We start from the raw sequence: 15,825 nt of genomic DNA, 5'->3' as shown, positions 1-15,825 counted from the left end.
TAATGGCAGTAACTAGCCCCCATGCGGAGGAGCATATGCTTGCAACCGTCCCTACTTCAGCTCATTAATTAATTTGCTTAATTGACTAATGAAACAGGTGAGACCATTTCGATCACGCCTCCCTAGCTGTTGCTATAACAACTCCCTGCAAGGCGACGCCATGGCAACACTTCCGTAGGGACGCTTTGCGTCAGATAATCACGTGGTGTCTCGGGGAACTATGGGAAAGTCCCTGGAGCGGCGGACCGGTGTTTTCGCCTTATAATTGGGCCATAGAGATAGAGAAAGTTAAAATGTAGTATGACCTCCGGCTCAAATTATATCGCCACCATATGCGGGGCGTACATTTAAACGGAGATGAGGCCGCTCTACTTCTAAAGTGGTACTTTCCCCTCTGTTTCTTTGCATATGTTGTCCCGGTGCTGCTAGCATAATCAAATGTAGCATATGAAATCTGTGACTTTCATTCTATAAAATAGGGAGAAACTTCTTTTCTAAGTAGAGAACCGTTTCACCCTAGAAACTCCAAGGGACGGGGAAACGGTGGGGCCGTTAAAAATAGGGACTGTCGATTGAACACTCGAAGTTGCAGTTGCTTCGCCACACTCTCTAAGGCCGTTAGCGTCCTGGTGACGTAAATTTTCCGCGCTCTTGAAAAATGGGGCTGCGTACGTCACCGGAGCGACGGAAGTAGGCTGTCAAGGCTCTTGAGTCAACGATGCCCGTGGAAGCGGGCCCTGCGCGCCTGGTGCGCTCCGCTCAAAAAGATGAAGTGTACCGAGGGGCGTTGAAGAGCGGAGCGGGGGCTGCTCTGGGGGGACTAGCTGGTGAGGGAGAGACTTAGGGTTGCCAACTCTAGGTCGGGAAAAACCTGGCGATTTGGGGGTGGAGTCTGGTGTGGGGCCTCAGGAGGATATAGTGCCATAGAGTCCACCCTCGGAAGGTGCCACTTTGTCTAGGGAACTGCTCTGGAGATCTGTTGTAATTCCGGGAGAACTCCAGACTTTGTCTGGAGGATGGCAACCATAAATGAGGTCTGGGTGGGAATACCCAACTAGTGCTACAGCAACCCTGCAAGGTAGACCTGTGTGATAAGCCCAATATGCAGACCAAGGCTGAGAGTTATGTAGGACAGCCCTGCAATGTAGGCCAGCGATGTTGTTCTTTCATTGTAGGTAGGAGTGGTGGGCTCTTGCTATTGAGAAAGTGGCTTGACTAAGCCAGTGTTGCAGTATTAGACTCATCACCACACTGCTGCAAAGTTTGCTGGGTGATTATGGACCAGTTACTTTCTCTGTAAGCCAAACCTAAATCACAGGATTGTTGTGAAGAAAAAATGGAAGAGAGGAGACTGAGCTCTTTTGTGGAAGAACAGGGTAAAAACATACTAAGTAATAGTCTGTGGCAGAGGTGAGATTCCAACCCAGAAAGTCCTAATTTGTAGCTCAGCTTTAACATTACTTCAGCACCTTTTAAAACATTTTTTTTCTACAAAGAAAGCACTCAGAAGTCATACACACACTCTGTCACTCAGCCTCATCTCCTATACAAGGTTGTGGTGAGCTTAAAATGCATAAGGGAAAACCAATTATGCCACTCTGAGGTCATTGGACGAAGGGATAAAATATCTATTTGATAAGATATTTTAAAAAATCAACATAGGCCCCGGTCACACAGGCAAGATATCGCGGGGGGGGGGGGCTAATTGCCCTGGCGCAGTTGGTGCGCGATTACGCGATCAGATGCGCCGGCGGCACACCACGGGTCCTTCCCTCGGCGCCGGCGGGTAAACAAGGGACCGGAGGAAAATGCCGTGCGCCGGCGTGATCACACCACGGGCATCTGGAGGCAGTCCGTGGCAAACGTTTACTAGTACCTTGAAGGTACTAGTTTTTTAAGGCGCATCGTTGGCAGTAAGCCATGGGTGCGCTCCACTTCCCAGATGCTGGGGTGTGATCGCGCCCAGATAATCCGCCCAGCATCCGTGCCTCTCTCGCGGCAACTTTGCTCTGTGAACGGGGCCATAGACTAAAATGCAAAAAAAAGTTTTCCCCTTTAAGAATAGTATAAGAAAAACAGCAAGTAAAATCCCTTATGAGAAACTGAAGTCCATTGGTGTAGCCCTGTTAGCCTGCCGTAATCAAAACAGCAAAGAGTCTTAAAGACTAACGCTTGTGTCACGACACATTCTTATGTAAGCCAGAATTAATTTTGCCAGATACACAAAGGAAAATTAATGCACTACAGAGCATGATCCATGCATGACGTTCTTTCCTAAAGCATCGTTTCAGAGAGTAGCCGTGTTGGTCTGCAGTTGAACAGCTAGATTCGAGCTCAGTAGCACATTAGAGACCAATGAGATTTTCGAGGTAGAAGCTTTCAAGAGTCAAAGCTCTCTATCAGAGAAAGTTAGGTTTGCCTCTCAAAAATTTATACCCTGAAAATCTTATTGGTCTCCAAGGGTTACTGGACTTGAATCTAGCAGTTCTTTCCTTAAAAGTCCAGAGGGGATATCTGTGGGTCTGTTACAGCAAAAATAAAGAGCACCTTAACGTCTGGCAGTGGTTCTAGTATAAGCTTTTGTGAACTAGACCCCATTTCCCCAGATACAGTTGCCAGATATAAGCCCACAAAAACTAGAATAAAAAGTAAGATGCCATAAGATTCCTCTCTAGTTTCGCTAAAATGCCTACTATCAGAATGAGAAAACCACACATTTTAAGTACTGTTCTGCCCTTTGTTCCTCTTAAAAATTATTTTCCTCCATGGGGAAGATACTCTGCATATTTTCGGAGGCATAGACTCCAATAAATAACAATGAGTAAATAATGCTAGTTTATTCTGGTTGTCTAGGTGCTAAAACCTGGCTGGAATGGCAGAAGGAAATCGAGCTGCTGGCCGATGTGAGCTATTTCACCCTGACTACACTTTCAGGTAATCTTGTCATTGGCCAATACCAGTAGTTAAGGCGTCTGGTAAATCTTCCCGAGTTTGTTGAGGAATCACCTCTGTAGGCTTTCCATCTGTGTTTTCTTCCAGGTTACCAAACCCTTGGAGAAGAATACGTCAACATTATTCAAGTAGACCCATCTGGGAAAAGAATCCCTTCTTTATTTCGACGGGCCGTCCTGATCTCGCTGCACACCATCTTGCCTTACTTGTTAGACAAGGGCTTGGTCCACCTGGAACATGAACTTCAGACAGAACCCGATGGGACACCGGCTGTGCAAATACCCTCCCCCTCTAGACTGCGAGGCAGGACTTTCGTGCGGAGCTGGTTGCGAAACCAGCTGGGCGGCTTGACCGAGCAGCAGAGGAAACTGCTTTCTTGGGCGGTCTACCTCCTGAGGCACGGCATCCCTCTTCTCCGTCGGCTGCACCTGGCCATCTTCTACCTGAACAGCGTCTTCTACCACATGTCTAAAAGGATAGCGGGGATCACGTATGTAAGTATCTGCCAGTTGAGCCTAGGGGTGCTGCTGTATTCTGTGTCCCGTTTGGGATTCAACGGCCATGTTGTGTTTAAGTCTCTGTGTCTTCCTGTGCAAACAATTTAAACATTTACTGTCCCAAAGGTAAGGGGTTGGAAACACTGTGTTAAAATACATTAGGAATTTTTTTTCTAGGGTCCTTGTGAGGCGAAGTATAATTCTTGTCTCCTCTCAAGGGTTAATGTGCAAGTCAGGGGCCTGGCCTCCTCTTGCAGGTGTCGTTAATTAAAGGCTTTGGCCTACCTGGCACCATATCAGCTCAAGGTCAGGGGAGAGAGCTTCTCAGAAGAATGTGTTGGGAGGGGGAGATCAGGAGCAATGATGTAAGATTCTGGAGAATTCTCTTCAAGGCATATTGGGATTGGATGTTACCATCACCTGACTTGAGGGGTCAGAAATTGTAACTGTAATATTCTCCAGAGGGCAGGGGTTCCTCTCTGAGTGTGGGTGAAAGACCTGAGTCTATGCTTCGCAAAGCGCTGGAACCAGAGGGCAGGGGTTCCTCTCTGAGATTTGTGGGTGAAAGACCCGAGTATGCTTCGCAAAGCGCTGGAATCGTCATCTATGCTCATTTGAGGCGTGCTCTTGGATGTAAGTTTTGCACCGCTTGAGCAACCTCTGAAAGTGTTAGGTAGTATAAGGTAGCTTTATTGTTTTGGGTTCTGTGTGACTTTTGATAATCTGTTGGTTTATAATCTTATTTACTTGCCTATTCTCTCAATAAATTACAGAAATATATATTCTAAAATAGCATCGCCCTGGTTACTTGTGTGCTCATGCCCTGGGGACTCACAAGGTCAGCCTGTGCAGTTCCTTGACAGTCCTGGATTCCACTTGGTGGGGAGTCGCTTTGGCTGAGTGGAAGAGCCTCTGATTTCTCGCCTTGCTTCTCTCAGGGTCGAGTGGACTCCTTGTCCGTCGCTTCCATTTCTCCTCCGCCTCAACTGCTCCCCCACCCCCGCCAGGTCATGGATCCTGCACCGTCTGGGGGCTTAAGGGAAATGAATCCGTGAAGCTGCCGTGTCCTGAATCAGACCTTGGGTCCATCAAGGTCAATATTGTCTACTCCAGGAGCCCCCAACCGTTTTGAACCTGCTGTAGCTTACCTTCGCCAGGAGCCCCCAACCGTTTTGAACCTGCTAGCGTGTTTGGAACTCTGACACAAGATGGTGTGCACAGCCACAAAACGACTGCTGTAGCTTACCTTCAGGCAGGCAGTGAAGACCCTTGTGCTGTGGTGGCAGCTGTTGCCAAAGCAACGCTTTCAAAGATCTGCCCAGCCAATCAAATCTCTAATGGCCAGTAAGAAGCCCTGCTGAGCAAAAGCCCCACCTGGCCCCTCCCATTTTGTCAGGTGCCTGGAAAGGTGTTGGTGGGCACCATGGCACAATGGGCAACACGTTGGGAACCCCTGATCGACTCTTCATTCTTTATTCATATTTGCTGCTAACCTGAAGTGGCTCTAAACCAGGTGGTGTTTGGGAGAGCCAGTTTGGTGTAGTGGTTAAGAGCGGCAGACCCTAATCTGGAGAACCGGGTTTGATCCCCCACATGCAACCAGCTGGGTGACCTTGGGTCAGTCACAGTTCTCGGAGAGCTGTTCTCTCAAGAGCAGTCCTCTAAGGCGCTCTCTCAGCCCCACCTACCTCCCAGAGTGTCTGTTGTGGGGAGGGGAAGGGAAAGGAGATGGTAAGCCCCTCCTAGACTCCCGAGTGAAGGGCAGGGTATAAATCCAATCTCTTCTTCTCCCCCCCCCCCATTCCAGCTGCGCTTTGCAGGATGGGCAGGAGATGACCAGAACATTCGATCAAATTACAGACTCCTTGGGATCATTTCTCTTCTGCATCTGGTGCTGACCATCGGTACCCAAGCCTACAGCTTCCAGCAGAGACAAAGGGCGAGACAGGAATGGAAACTACACCGTAACCTTTCCTATCAGAAGTACGTTGTTTGGAGCATCTTGAGAAATGTGAAATGGCACCTTTTTAGGCAATCCTTGAAAGGTGGAAGCCCAGGCACTGTTGACACAACAGAGGGTCACAAGCCTGTTAACCAGTACCTATGCTCAAGGCTATTTTTGGGCAGGAACGGAGTTCCGGCTGGCTCTGGAGTTGGCCACACCCAGCAGGAACTCATTAGCATAATAGGCCACACCCAACAGCAGAAACCCATTAGGACTGGCTACATTAGGGGTGTGTGGCCTAACATGCAAAGGAGTTCCTGCTACAAAAAAAGCCCAGGGTTTAACAGCAAACAAGGTAAACAGAATAAGAAGCAAAAGGTGGGTGTGGCTGGATGACCACACTTCTGGCATCATGGGGGTGTGGCCTGATATGCTAATGAGATGTGTTGTCAGGGGTGTGGCCTAATATGCTAATGAGTTTATACTGTTGGGTGTGGTCTATTATGCTAATGAGTTCCTGCTGGGCTTTTTCTACCAAAAAAAGCCCTGCCTATGCTGACCTGGGTGGCCCAAGTTACTCCAGTCTCGTCAGAACTTGGAAGCTAAGCAAGGTTGGCCCTTGTTATTACCTGGATGAGAGACCATAAAGGAAGTCCGGGGCTGCTACCTAGAGGGGCCCCCAAAAGCCCCACCGTAGGTACCGGCCTGATCACCCCCATCCCCAGTGTAGGTGATAGATTGTTTTAATGACCGATTCCTGCATAGATGAAGAACCATCATCATTTGGTATGCAGAAATCCACAACTTTTAGTCCAGTCCGATCCACTCTGAGTCGCAGTAAATTTAACCTCGTCTGGTTTCTCACAGAATCCCGCCCGAAGAGAAACTTCTGGCCCGCAGTTCCCGCTGCACTCTGTGCTTAGAAGAGCGGCGCCACACCACCGCCACGCCATGTGGCCACCTCTTCTGCTGGGAATGCATCACGGAGTGGTGCAACACTAAGGTGAGTGGGGGCGATTCCTGGCCAGCCGCACTCCAGTGCGCACGCAGCCCTGTTTGCGTGTAACTCCAGACACGGGAACATCCTTTGCAGAGTCTTTACCAGTTTGGTGTAGTGGTTAAGTGCGCGGACTCTAATCTGGGAGAACCGGGTTTGATTCCCCACTCCTCCACTTGCACCTGCTGATGTGACCTTGGGTCAGTCACAAGCTTCGACACAGCTGTTTATTTATTTATTTATTTATTATATTTGTACCCCGCCCATCCCACAAGCAGGCTCCTGAAAGAGCAGTTTGTGTCAGAGTTCTCTCAGCCCCACCCATCTCACAGGGTGTCTGTTGTGGGGAGGGGAAGGGAAAGGAGTTTGTAAGTCGCTCTGAGACTCCAAGTGAAGGGTGGGGTATAAATCCAATCTCTTCTCTCTCTTCTTCTTTTCTTACCTGGTGCTCTGCCATTTTCTTGCAGCTCAGTTACCATCTCCTAACCCTCAGCGGTGGCTGAACACACTCATCATGCAAGAATGAAAAGCAGGCTTGGGCTTTCTGGGGAGGGGCGGGGAATGTTCCATGGCCCTCCTGAGATGGTGCCATTTCAAACTGGGGGGGGGGGGGGGGATTAGCACAACTGAACAGCTAGAGTTCCATCTGCAGGGAATTCTTAGCCTAAGTATTCAAAGATGAGATGCAGCCCTGATATTTTTTCTGCAGTATTTTAATGCACCGGCCGAACAGACTTTGAATCCTCGGACAATCAAGTCATGTTTTTATCCCACCCTTCCTGTAAGAAGCCCAGAGTTGATGTGATTTTTTGATTCTTTTATAACCCGCCTTCCTTCCCAAGGGGGACCCAAAATGGCTTACATCCTCCATTTTATCATCACAACAGCCCTGTGAGGTAGGTCAGGCTGAGTGTGCGTACCTGGTTCAAGGACATCCGGCACCTTGGCAGAGTCTGGACTCGAACCTGGGTCTCCCAATTCCTAGTCTGACACTAACTATTACACCTATGGTTGCCAGATCCAGGGCAGGAAGGTAAACTCCTGGAGATTTCGGGATGGAGCGCAGGGAGGACAGAGACCTCAGTGGGATACAATGCCATAGAGTCCACCCTCCAAACCATCCATTTTCTGCAGGGGAACTGATCTCTGTAGTCTAGAGCTGTGATTTTGGGGGGGATCCCCAGGTCCCACCTGGAGGTTGACATCCCTAAAATGTATACCCCATTGGTGGTATACATCTGTCTTCCTCTTTTTATCCTTGCAACTACCCTGTGAGCCGTAGTCTGAATGGTGTGTGACTAGTCCAATGTCACCCACTGCAAAATTTGTTAACCATCAAAGGAATCACAGCCACAATTGGTTTCATCCCTTCCCTTCCTTGCCAGTTTGGTAGAAGATAATCTCTTCGTTCTGTAGTTCTTCTAGCTAGAGCTGAAAGTGTTCTACACGAAGTCAGACCAATGGTCTATTAAGGTCACTATGGCTGTCTACTCCAGGGGTCCCCAACCTTTTTGAGCCTGTGGGCACCTTTGAAATTCTGAGGTGGTGGGTGCAGCCACAGGAGGGCTGCCACAGCTTGCCTTCAGTCATCCAGTGAAGATCCTTGTGCCGTCGTGGCAGCTGCTGCCAAGGCCCTGTTTTTAAAAATCTACACAGCCAATCAAACCTCCAGTGGCCAGTCAGAAGCCTTGCTGGGCAAAAAGCCCTATCCAGCCCCACCCACTTTCTGAAAACACTTGGTGGGTGCCCACGGGCACCGTGTTGAAGACCCCATTCTACTCTGACTGGCAGTAGCTGTCCAGGGTCTCAGGGAGGCCCCGAGTCTGCCAGCAAAAGTGCCTTTCTTTTTAGTGGAACATGGGAGTTCGGATCTATCCTCTGGCTGTACCCTTTTGCTGCCAAGAATTCGACACTGTCAGTTGAGGAACCGCCAGCAAAGAGGCGAGATGTAACTTGCAACTTCAATAGTATCTTAACTAAGCCCCGAGGAGCATTTCTGAGTCTTCAGAGCAAACGCAGACGTTTCCCCCAGCAGGCATGTTTGTTTAATTCTGCATTGTACATGCCTCAGAGGCATGCAGTCTGTACTCTACCAGAGTGAATCATTCCGATAAAAGTTTCTCATGGTCACCAAACAGGAAAACACAGGCTCTGGTTCAGGCCTCCCTGCTCAAAAGAGTCTTCAGATGGAGATGTATGCTTGCGTCTCAGAAGTTGTGCTTCCTTTGGGGGGGGGGGGAGATGTTTGTATGGTAGGGTTGCCAGTTCTGGCTTGAAAAATACCTGGAGATTTGGGGGAGGACAGGGTTTGGGGAGGGGTGGGACCTCAGCAGGGTATAATGCCATAGACTCCACCCTCCAAAGCAGCCATTTTCTCCAGGGGAAGTGATCTCGGTCGTCGGGAGATCTCCAGGTGCCACTTGGTGTTCAGCAGCCCTAGCGTATGGCCATCTACCGTCACACACTTCCCCGAGGGGAGGGGTAATCAAAGACCACAGGAGTGGGAACCGTAACTGAATGTCGTGCTGCTGTTTAGAAGACTTATACGCTGCCTTTTGGCTTGAACAGAGCATTGAAAAACATCTCTGAAAATCTGTCCCTGTATGAGTTGGCCTGAACTTCTCAGCTCTGAACAGTGGACGCTTTAAGTAAAGGTGAAGGCTTCCCTTGCTCGAAAGCCAGCTGAATCCGACTAGGGGGTGGTGCTCATCTCCATTTCCAAGCCGAAGAGCCAGCACTGTCCAAAGACTTTTTCCGTGATCGTGTGGCCGGCGAAGAGCCATGCTGAGGCGCACGGAACGCTGTTACCTTCCCACCAAAGCGGTACCTATTTATTTACTTGCAATTTCTTGCTTTCGAACTGCTAGGTTGGCAGGAGCTGGAACCAGAGACGGGAGCTCACTCCGTCATGCCACACTTGGGTCTCAAACGGCTGAACTATCAACCTTCCGGTCTGCAGCTCAGCGTCTTAAGCTCTGAGCCACCACGGCCCTTTACCTCCAATCAAATAGCGAAGGAGGTAGCAAGATGCTGCTGGGCTGGACGCAAAGTCGTCACGGGTTTACTTTTCCTGGGGAGGAAAATCTTGTCCTATAAAACTACATATCGGGGGGGGGGGGGGGGAGTGTTCTAGCTCTGCTAAATGCTAGTTCGGTAGGTAGCTGGAGGTTGTCTCGCAGGGGAGCATCTACAGGCGACTACACCTGCTGGGCCGACCGTTTCCTAAAAATTTAAATCTGTTTGCTGCATTGGATGTGGGGGGAATAATCCCTTCGACCACCGGTGGACAACGTTTAGGACCGTTTGCCTCTGACGTTAATTTTACTTCTCCCGTAGGCTGAGTGCCCGCTCTGCAGAGAGAAATTCCAGCCACAGAAGCTGATCTATCTGCGCCACTATCGATAACGGCCGGCTGGCTGTCAGGCTGCAGAGCATCGGGAGCCAACAAAACCGCTACAGCTTTTGACCAAGTGCAAGACTTTATTATTATTAAATTGTGAAAACTAAGCTGTCAAAACACTTGAGTTTCATGGCCTACGCAGCTGTCAAGTTACAAATAAAGTCCTTTTGTATGTTTGGGGAGGGGTTTTTCCTTTGCCTGAAACAAATTGAGGAGCATTCTAAGCTGTTCCCGGCGTCTTCTAACCCCACCGATTATGTTTTATCTTTCCGAGCCTCTGATGCAGCGTAAGAGACCAGGACTCTTCGCTATTCATAGCAACGTTCTAGCATCTAGGGGGGTTTACGGACTCACCCTAGACTTTTGACTCAGTGGACGTTTCCCCCAGCCTGTGTTGTTTTCATAACCACAAATGCTTTTAATGTTTCAGGAATTCAGATCTGGATAATCTCGAGCTGCTTAAAGAGCGGAACATCTTAGTTTTGATGCAGGCAGACGTAGGAAAGGTGGCAAAGGCAACAGCCGGCTTGCGTAAGGAAAGCAAGCAGACTCTCACCAGCCTGACTTTTTCTGCATCGTCCATTCAGTCCTCCAGTACCCCAATGCCAGATCATTCAAAGGGAAGTGATTCAACTCATTACAGGCTACAGAAAACCTCTCGCCTTTCTACCTCTTTCCTTGTTAACATCACAAACTGAAGTCCCCACTGCAAACATTCTCATACCATCCACAAATCTGGTTTTTGGCTAATTTTGTAACACAGGACAGTACGCTTAAGGTCTTGACTGCAGACACCTCAGGGTAACTAAGCTCCATTGGTCTTGCTTTGAAGAACGAGATGTTTAACTGGGAGGTACTTCCTTAGTCTAGTCTGCTGTATACCATTTTGGAGTTCAGGGTTTTGTTTTTGAAAAAGTTTCCAGAACACTTGTTAGAACTCACCAGACAAAAATACCCTTTAATTTTTCAATAATGCTGAAAAGGAGTGGGGGAATCTAACTTTTATGGCACTGGAATTTCAGGTTTATCACCACTCTGCCAAATACAGAGAAACATTTTTTGAAAGCTGTCTGTAGCAAGCAGCTTCCATTACTTCCAGAGTTATCTTCATACAGTAGTGCAAAGGATTTTAACAGATATCGCTCAAATACATTATTCTACAAGATCTGAGAAAAGAGGGGAGGGATAATATTAACACTTCGCTCCTTCAAGTTGGTTTTATGAAGACTCCTGGACCCAAAAGAGGGGACACAGTCTTTTTAATAAAGTTTGGAATTTAAAAAGTCACTTAATAAAATCTGCCAATCGCTGTATCACATTAAAAAAAAAAAGTTTTACATGCAGGTAATTTGTTTTATTTTCCCATAGAAAATTAAATGCTGTGTTAAAACCCACAAAATCCTGTCTGCCGTGGCCAAGTCTTTGCTGTATCTTGGAGGGCAGCTACATGAAGCAAACTTAAGTTAATAAAAAAAAATCTTTTTAAGTATCAAAGAAATGTCAAAATTCTTCTCCACCTAATAATTATATATATATATGTATATATTTATAATTCCAGGCCTTCCACACACACACACAAAAAAAACTTTAGAAGAAGAGAGAGCCTGAAGACATGTCAACATCAGCCTCTCCCAAGAAGCAACGAGGGGGAAAGAGGGAGGGAAACTGGCATTTAAATCCAAACAGTTCTGTTCATCATAAAAGCTATGCCCCTTCGGCCATTTGGGCGGGGAACTGAGAATGCAAAAAAGAGGCTTACTTTAGATCCTTTCCGTCCAAGTAATATGAGAGAGGGACCTACAGGACCTGGGATGTAACGGCAGAGCCTGCTGTCATGGCTGTGTCACATCACTTCAACACTGCAAGCTGAGTAAGAGGGCGACACAGCACCCCTTTCCCAACCCTACGGCAGACTGTGCTACAGGCCCTGAAATGACACACAGCTCCTCAGGTTATTCTGCCTCCCCCAATACATGCACAAACAGAACACTCTTGCGATCAGCACGGGTGGCTCCCTTATTCGTGAATTGCCAACCGGATCCTGCAGCTCGCCAGGTAACATCGCAGCCGGCCTATGAAACGTTTGCGCGTGTACAATGATACGAGAGACTTGGCGTCTGCAAAAAGTAGCAAAAAACAGCCCTTGGACATATGGAATATCAATCTGTTGCCCCAAAAATCCCCCGCCTCCCTGCCCCAGAAACACAAATTGTGGTTAAAATGCCAGTATTTCTACTGCAATACTTCTGATTTAAAAGGGGAGGGGGACCCTGACCCTTAACAAATTGAAAGAACGCAGCTTCCTAGCCGCTTTCCGCTTGCTGGACTTTGGATGGAAGGAAAAAGAGGCATTGTTACAAAATGGCTCAAAACCGGTCTTTTAATTATAATGCAGGGTGTTGGTCAGCAGGCTCTGTTTGATTTCTAGCTAGCGAAGGTCTTCCCCATGTCTTCCTTCCCTTTGTATTTCCTCTTGCCGTGTGTGAACGGTATATATCGGTATTTTATCATATGCTGGAATGGAAGGGAAAAATGCAAGTGTTCAGGGTACAACCACAACACATATGCCTACCCTGTGCCCCCCACCCCACCATACAACGTTAATTTACTAAACAAATCCCCAAAGCATCCTGCATTTTTCTGGGGAAGGAAAAGGCATGCTTGTAACTTCCAAGACTGGCAGTCCTTTTGCCATTCTATTCTGACCACTCTTTTCCGGGAAAATGTCTTCCTTCCCTTTGTATTTCCTCTTGCCATGTGTGAACGGTATATATCGGTATTTTATCATATGCTTGATTTGCCTCTTCATGGTGATGCAGAAAAGCATGATGAAGTACATCACGAGAATGGGCCAAAAAACTGGAACGTTGAAAGCCTCAAAGAATGTACACGTCATTGCGACAAGGATACCTTTAGTAGCCGAATGCCTGCAAAGGAAAGGGAGCCGGTTAATTCCCTCCACTACTTCTGCGCTGAAGTCCCGTCTGCTTAAGCTCAGTTCAGAGGTCACGTTTCCCAGTCTGCAGCGTGCTCCCTCCCCGTCCATTCCAACATGCAGGTATCCTCTCTGTTTTTCGTCTAACCGCAATCATAACGTCCGAATCAGCAAACCGTGCCCGGGGCTCATCTAAACATGGTTTACAAACTCGTTCCCAACTGTGGTTTGGAAGGAAGGTGCGAACTGTAGTTAGTCAATCTGAATGTCACAGCAAACTCTGGTTACAAAGGGGGGAAAAGTCAAGGAGGAACCCGTGTGTGGGAAAGGGAGTCAAGAAGCCCACAGTGCATTCCTGTATTGCAGGGACTCAAGTGGGTGGCTGGGGAACTGCTATACTCCCAAACATAAAAGGGAAGGAGGAGACATGAGTTTAGGATGAAAATGGCAGCTCACTAACATGAGAGGAGCGCTGAGTAGGATGAGGGGGAGGGATAGAAAAGGAGGCTGAATACTTTAAATCTGTCTCATTTTAATTCCTGTTTCTGCTGGAGCATTTTTAGCTGACTGACCAGAAGTGATTGTAGCTAGCAGGGATGGTCGTAGAAGAGGCATTCTCCCTTTTCGCACATACTGGAGGGAATACCTCTTCTAAGGGTGCCGGCAGTAAAATATGCATAACATCCATTAAGAACACATATGCCTCTTTATTTTAGTACTGCCGCTTTAAATACAAGTCAATCTGCACAGATATCACTGCTTCATCAACCAAGATCTCTTTCGCTGAATGCTATCCACAGAATTTACTGTTGCCCACTCCACTCCAAGAGCCTCTAAAAAGGGGCTAGTTACAATAAGATCCAAACAAACTCACCAGAATTTGAACTCTGGCAGCCTTCGAATGAAGGGCCGGAACTCCTCATTTTGTTTTGTGGGTAATGAAGGACCATCATCTAAGGAGAGCAGGAAATTCAAGGTTTTAAAGGAGAACCTTCATGGATTGTTTTAGCTATTTCTGCTACTTTCAGAGTGGGGATAAATCGATAGCGGTCAATGAATGGCCCACTGGGGGACACAAAGAAACCCCGAAATCAACATAAGCTGGTTAAAGGTCTGATTATTATGTGGAAGGCAAACTGGGACACAGGTCTTCAAAAAGTCCACAGGATAAACACAACGCAGAGTACAAATACACCACTCTCCGTAATAAATAATCAAGAAGCTGCTGATAACCCACCATAAAATTCAAGCAAAAGCCACGGCCCAACGCTCTTAGTACCAACTGAGTTCAATGCAGTTTAAGCACGCGTAACTGTGCTCTGGGCCAGCGGTCATCAACCTTTGCAGAGCTGGAACTGCAAGCATGTGACACCGCAGTCACATGACAGGAAATGGGACACCAGCGGGGTCACGGGACCGTGGGCTGCAGAGCAAAGGTGCCGAAGACGGCAAGTGCAAGTCAGGCACCGGGAAGGGTACCATGGCAAGGAACGAGTCAAGGGTCAGAGTCACGAAGGAAACCTCCTCTGCTGCTGAGTGACTGCTTGGCTGTCCTACTGCTGTTTTCAGCATGCATGCAAGGGGAAGCCCATGCTCTCTGAGTGTGCATACTAGCAGTAGTTACCCCACCCCCTCCCAAAAAAGCAAAAGAAAATGGAGATTGCATAAGGATTCACGGGCCAGCATGCAGAGCTCCAGAAACCAGAGGCTGAAGACCAACACCCTCGGTCACCTTGATGATACCTTCTCTTATTCTGTGTACAATGAGTGCATGTGACACAACCAACAAGTAACACAGCAGCCATCCTGCCAGGACCCATCTCCCGTTGCCAACTGCGGAGGCCATTGCGGGGAGGAGAGCCAGACGGCAGGGGGCACCTTTCCATCAGATCTTGCCAAGAAACCCCCCCCCCCCCAATCCCAAGCTGCATTCCACAACTGGTGATTGGATTGGCTCCCCAATGTCATTAGTCACTTTGAGAGGACTTTGTTGGCTAAAAAGCGAGATAAAAATCACAGCAGACTGCAGAAGATTCCAGCAGAGCTGCCGTGGTTCTCCGTACCTGAGTCCTCCATTAGAGAGGGATCTACCTTTGGCGACAAAAAAGCTATGAAAAGATTTAGGTGGTAGATTCCCAAGGCATACGTCACGATGTACCAACCCTGGGAAGGAGAAAGAGAAAAACGAAATTACACATGTCCAATAAGCACACAGCGTGTGAAGCACAGGAAGAACCTATAATATGCCCATCTGTCTGAGGATACAAACAGCAGCTTGATTGTAGAATTCAAGCACCCTTGCCTCAGAGAGGCTGTGGCTCAGCTGGTAGAACATCTGCTTAGTGTGTGGAAGGTCCCGGGTTCAATCCCTGGCATCTCCAATTTTAAAAAATCTGGCCGTACGTGATGTAGAAGACCTCTGCCTGAGACCCTGGAGAGCTGCTCCCAGTCTGAGTAGATAACACTGACTCCGATGGACCAAGGGTCTGAATCAGAATAAGGCAGCAGCATCCGTTCATGCTGCATCGCTTTTAAGCTAACACCAAGGCCCCTCTTGCATTTTAATCTGCTAGGACCCTAAGCCTTCAATGCCAGCTCGCTCTTGCATTTTAATCTGCCAGCTCTTGCATTTTAATCTGCTAGGACCCTAAGCCTTCAATGCCAGCTCGCTAACAAGTAAGTCCCGCTGAACTCGACTGGCTTTACTTCTGAAGGTACACGTTCAGGACTGTATTGTTAATGGGATCCCACCGTAAACCAATACAGGGGGTAACTCAACCTTGGCTATTTGAAATAGAAATCGAGGTAGAATTGACATTCGGCTTTACTTCTGAAGGTACACGTTCAGGATTGTATTGTTAATGGGATCCCACCATAAACCATGCAGGGGGTAACTCGACCTTGGCTATTTGAAATAGAAATCAAGGTAGAATTGACATTTCATGAGTGATATACCAGTACCAAAACACTGCAGGCCAAGAAGGGAAGGATATGGGGAAGGGAAGGAGAGATTGGATTTATACCCCGCCCTTCACTCCCCAAGGGAGTCTCAGAGCGGCTTACAAACTCCTTCCCCTTCCCCTCCCCACAACAGACATT

The 15,825-nt window shown here is 48.0% G+C and overlaps 2 protein-coding genes across 2 annotated transcripts in view; one reads left to right on the top strand and one right to left on the bottom strand.

Annotated features, from left to right (window-relative positions):
* Positions 1–713: 713 nt before the first annotated feature.
* PEX10 (peroxisomal biogenesis factor 10) lies at positions 714–11,322 on the top strand. The gene is made up of 6 exons (XM_015410932.1): positions 714–827; positions 2,854–2,934; positions 3,040–3,446; positions 5,257–5,432; positions 6,262–6,397; positions 9,728–11,322. Exons 1-6 carry the CDS (start codon positions 719–721, stop codon positions 9,794–9,796), a joined length of 978 nt encoding a protein of 325 aa, XP_015266418.1. The 5' UTR covers positions 714–718; the 3' UTR covers positions 9,797–11,322.
* A 789-nt stretch (positions 11,323–12,111) lies between these two features.
* Positions 12,112–15,825, bottom strand: part of RER1 (retention in endoplasmic reticulum sorting receptor 1) — an 8,485-nt gene continuing 4,771 nt past the window's right edge. Inside the window, exons 3-6 of the mRNA XM_015410933.1 lie at positions 14,790–14,889; positions 13,601–13,679; positions 12,549–12,718; positions 12,112–12,271 (exon numbers count right to left, since the gene is read on the bottom strand). Of these exons, the coding sequence (XP_015266419.1) occupies positions 12,216–12,271; positions 12,549–12,718; positions 13,601–13,679; positions 14,790–14,889 (405 nt within the window). The 3' untranslated portion in view covers positions 12,112–12,215. The remainder of the gene's footprint in view (positions 12,272–12,548; positions 12,719–13,600; positions 13,680–14,789; positions 14,890–15,825) is intronic.

This window comes from Gekko japonicus, unplaced genomic scaffold (assembly GCF_001447785.1).
Source record: "Gekko japonicus isolate JY-2015 unplaced genomic scaffold, Gekko_japonicus_V1.1 scaffold220, whole genome shotgun sequence".
NCBI classification, from domain to species: domain Eukaryota; kingdom Metazoa; phylum Chordata; class Lepidosauria; order Squamata; family Gekkonidae; genus Gekko; species Gekko japonicus.
Note: the sequence above shows the minus strand (reverse complement) of the source record. Positions and strands in the feature narration are given on the sequence as shown.

Bases quoted from the DNA above. Each gene is read 5' to 3' on its own strand.
- PEX10 (XM_015410932.1), top strand. From the start codon at position 719: ATGCCCGTGGAAGCGGGCCCTGCGCGCCTGGTGCGCTCCGCTCAAAAA. The intron at 828-2,853 runs GTGAGGGAGAGA...CTGGTTGTCTAG, and splicing joins TGCTCTGGGGGGACTAGCTG to GTGCTAAAACCTGGCTGGAA. The intron at 3,447-5,256 runs GTAAGTATCTGC...CCCCCATTCCAG, and splicing joins GGATAGCGGGGATCACGTAT to CTGCGCTTTGCAGGATGGGC.